Raw genomic sequence first — 4,584 nt, forward strand, 5'->3', positions numbered from 1 at the left:
TTGAGGGGGTTGAGAGGTTGTCCCCTAAGTTGAGGGGGCTAGGTGAAAAAAAGTTACAAGTTTAGGAGGGTACCTATTAAGCCAAAAAATAATGAATGGAACAAAATAACAAGCAACTAACGGATTAGTTTACAAAGTAGTCATTTTTTGATAAATAATTATAGGCAAAACTCCATTTCAAAAAAAAATATAATTAGAATACAAAAGATATAATTAAGAGTTTTGGTACCAATTTGAGGAGAAATTCTATTATAGCATTGATCCATTGGATTTTGCTAATAAAAACATGATAATTGTACATTTTATTTTCTTATAATAATCATCTTATAATAAAATAATATTATTTTCTTTTTTTTATTGGTTAGATCATTATACAAAGTTCACTTCACGGTAGAAGTTCTCCCATTTGAGATATTATTAATAGAACTTTTCCTTTAATTGTGGCTCTTTTTATATATCATGTTATCATTATGTAATGGAAATTATTGTTTGTTGGTAATATTAAAAAACAATCTAATTAAATTAAAAAAAAAAATTAAAACTCGGTAAAAGATTCAACAACATAATAAATAAAGCATGGTTTGATCGATTTGTAGATCGGTATCTATGGTATTTTTTTTCCATATACAATTCCATGGTTTGCAAAATTTTGCATTTGAGTTCACTTTGTTAGAATTTGGTCGATAACGATATCAAAATAGAAAATTTTTAAGAGTTAAATTATATTTTAAACAATTTTAATTCTTTAACCTTTTAATGTTTAAAGAAAGAAAACTCCAAAAATGATGATTTTAAAAGGAGTATTGCTATTTACTGTCCCCAAATTACTTATCACCGCTCCTATTTAGGCAATTTTGCCATTTTCATAAAATTGAAAATTTTGGATTTTTGAGAGAAATCGCCGATTTTGGCCTAGGAAGATGCCGGATCCGCCCGGCCAATGGCTCGGAGGATACGACATCTGCCCATTCAATAGTCAGGCGGATGCTGCATCCTCCCAACCAATGGCTAGCGGGATCCCGGCACCTGTCTAGGCCACCTATGCACAATTGTAAATTTTTTAGCGATGAAAATTGCTAAATTGTTTAATTTTTTATGACGAAAAATGAAAAATCGTCATAAAAAAATTCATTATTTTTTGATAAAAAACATAAATTTTAATGTTTCCGACTCGTAATCATCCATTTTCGGAATTCGAGTTGTCACATATCAATTATTTTCATAATTTCAATTATTATTGTTCGGGTTTGTGATTTTGGAGAGAGAATTTTCAGTTTTTAATTAAAATTATGAGAAGGGCAAAAAAGTCCAAATGAGGGTAACTAGTAATTTGGGAACGGCATTTAGCAATCCACTTTTAAAAAATTAAAAATATGGTTCTATAGTAAATATAATACCGAACAATTTTAATTCTTGAAAATTTTCATTTTTAGGTCGTTATCGGTCAAATTTGGCAAAGTCAAAAAACATATAAAATTTTACAACCACAAGATTGTGTTTGTAAAAAAAAAATACCACAGATAATGGTCTGCAAATCGGCCAAACCACGTGGTAGTTATTTGTAATTAACCATAGATAAATTACAAATGGAAAAAGAAAAAGCATGAAAATTTCAATATTTCCCTACTGCAACAAACTCTCTACCGTCCGTCGCCATGGCCTTATGCAGATCCCCTAAACCAACATTCCCACAACTAAACACCATCCTCTCCGTCAACCGGAATTTCTCATTCACCACCACATTCTCAACACTGCTCCAACTACACGCGCCGTCGCGGATTTCACAGAGGAACACATTTCCCGGATTGGAACTACTACTTACATACAACAAATTCCCCATTACATTCACCACCGCCGACGACATGTAAAATTCCTCACCTCTCAGCTTCTCCACTAGCTTCTCCGGCATATCACCGATCTCTGTGAAAAATTCCAGTGACTCGCCGCTTATCTCCCACAATTTCAAGTTCCTCAACACTTCCTCATCGTCTCCAATCAATCCAATCAAAATCAAACGATCGTTAGCGAATCCGATGGAGGAGCTGCATATGTTTACATCAGGACGAAAATTGAAAGGTCCGAACCAAGATTTGGTCTCCGGATCGAACCAGTGAGCAACGCCGGTGGTTTTCTCCATTACGTACATTCTATTACCGTTAACAGTGACGGAGAGCCACATCGATGAGGCAGAGTCTTTGAAGACGGAAGGCATGGAGTCGGCGGTTTCCCAACAGCGAGTCTCGAGGTCGTATATTTCGACGGATAAAGGATCATCCTCGAAATCGCAAGTTCCTCCGGCGACGATGATGCGGCGGCCGACGGCAGCAACAATCGGGTCGGTTCTCCAGCGGAGCGGGGCGTTGATTTGGTACCAGGTGAGATACATAGGGTCAAAAGAGAAGGAGAATTTGGAAGGGGATAACATGTAAACAAGATTTGAATGGGAAGATCGGATGGCTGAGATGTATTGGATCGGACGGTGGAGGATGATCCGAATCCAGATTTGGGAGCGAGGATCGAAAGCGTGAAGACTCACTGAGTAAGGGGAGCGAGTTGACTGGGAATGGAGGAAAAGCCATGGTTTGAGTTTGTTGAAATGGCGGAGAGAGGTTAAAACGGCGCGTTTCCATGAGGTGCTGACGTGGACAGCTGGCACGAGGTCGATGAGTGGCACGTGAGTAAATATGGACTCCAATACATCTCCATGGATAGCTGCTTCTTTTTGTCCGAATTGTGAGTTTTTCATTGTTGATAGCTTTTCTCTTTCTACTGGTTTTTCCAGTGGAATAAAAAAAGGATTTGGAAGAATTTGCACTAAAAAATGACAAATGAAGAAGAAGATGGAGTGGGTTTATATAATAATAACAACGTGCTTCCTTCTTCGAACTGAGTATGACAATTGACATCCTTCTTCCTCATTTAAATATTCCATATAATTTAAATATTTAAATGTGTAAAGTTTTTAAAAAAATTCCTTCAAAAAGGTTTTTGTAAAACATGTAATGTTTTTTTTGTCCGGCCAAAAGATAACTGAGATTTTTCGTTTTGCTGAAACAATGACCTTTAAATTAAGATGATTATTGACGCTTTCAAATTTGAAAATTTCAAATACTTAAGAAACTGTAATTGCTTGAACTTTTTAGTTTTGAAGTTATTTTAGTGTTTTTTATAAGGAGAGAGTGAATGTTTAGAGAGAGAAAATTTTAAAAATAATAATCTTGAAAAATAAAAAAAATTGGGTCGTTAGTAAAATTGGTTTCTTGGAATTTTTTATTTTAAAAATCATTAACTGTAATTAGAAGGTCTCCTAGCTTGAAGCATTTTCACTCTTTAAAAATAATATAAACAATTGATTCTCATCATTTATTATGTATGACATAGATTTCTTATTAATAAATTATTAATAAAAAAATAAAATAAAGAGATATGATGAGTGGAGAGAAGAAACTCTTCAATAATAGACTAGGGAGGAAAAAATGATTCTTAATGATTTAAGGCTTGAAATTGCAATGAATTATAAATGTTTGGTTTAAGATTATATTGTTTTGTGCGTAAGACATTTGATTTCCCCGAATAACTATATGACAATTTTTTTAACTTATTCCAATTATCATTAACAGAGAAGTTGTGAAATAAATTTAGAGGCTCATTTTGTGCTATTGTTGTTGAGATTTGGTGATTGAAAACAAGAAGCTTTACGTGCTATTGTTGTCGACTCTCAATTTCATCTTATCATATTGCATTCTTGTGTTATATATATATATATTGGAATAATTTTATCCATTTTACATCTTTCAACAATTTATTGGGTCAAAACCGTAAGAAATCCCGCTTCGGCCCAAAAATTAAAGTTTTTTAGAATAATGTTTTACATTTTCTGAAATGTTTTGAGAATTTTCTGGGCACTTTTTTTCTCGCCAGAAAACGTCCACCCGGATTCCGTTCACCAGAATTTTTTTTACTTGAGCTTCAGGGATCTTAAAATGACCGTCTAATTTAAACAAGTCTAATAGTATAAAATTTTTCGAAAAACGAGGTTAGAAATGTCAGAAAAATGTATTTTAAAGAAAAGAAATAAAACATTTTTCTGTTGGAACAATATAAGTATTATGTTGGAACAAATGGTACACTGATTTGGAACAAATGGTACACTGATTTAGAACAATGTAAGTAGGACAAAAAACGTACCCAGAAAATTATCAAAAAATTCCAAAACATCATTTTAAGAAACTTTAATTCTTGGCTCAAAGCGAGATTCCTTATAGTTTTGACCCAATAAATTGTTGAAGCATGTAAAATGGATAAAATTAAGGAACAAGTTTTATTGGGATTAAACTGTAAGAAATCCCGCTTCGACCTAAGAATTAAAATTTCTTAGAATACTGTTTTACATTTTCTGGAATTTTTTTGAGAATTTTCTAGGCACTTTTTTTCTCGCCAGAAAACGTCCACCCGGATTCCGTTCACCGGAATTTTTTTTACTTGAACTTCAGGGATCTTAAAATGACCGTCTAATTTAGACGAGTCTAATAGTATAAAATTTTTCGAAAAACGAGGTTAGAAATGTCGAAAATATGTATTTTA

The 4,584-nt window shown here is 33.4% G+C and overlaps 1 protein-coding gene across 1 annotated transcript; it reads right to left on the bottom strand.

The window, feature by feature from the left end:
- Positions 1-1,449: 1,449 nt before the first annotated feature.
- LOC136231083 (F-box/kelch-repeat protein At1g23390) lies at positions 1,450-2,826 on the bottom strand. The gene has a single exon (XM_066020340.1). It carries the CDS (start codon positions 2,744-2,746, stop codon positions 1,613-1,615), a length of 1,134 nt encoding a protein of 377 aa, XP_065876412.1. The 5' UTR covers positions 2,747-2,826; the 3' UTR covers positions 1,450-1,612.
- Between the last annotated feature and the right edge of the window lie 1,758 nt (positions 2,827-4,584).

Source organism: Euphorbia lathyris, chromosome 5 (assembly GCF_963576675.1).
Source record: "Euphorbia lathyris chromosome 5, ddEupLath1.1, whole genome shotgun sequence".
Classification (NCBI taxonomy): Eukaryota; Viridiplantae; Streptophyta; class Magnoliopsida; order Malpighiales; family Euphorbiaceae; genus Euphorbia; species Euphorbia lathyris.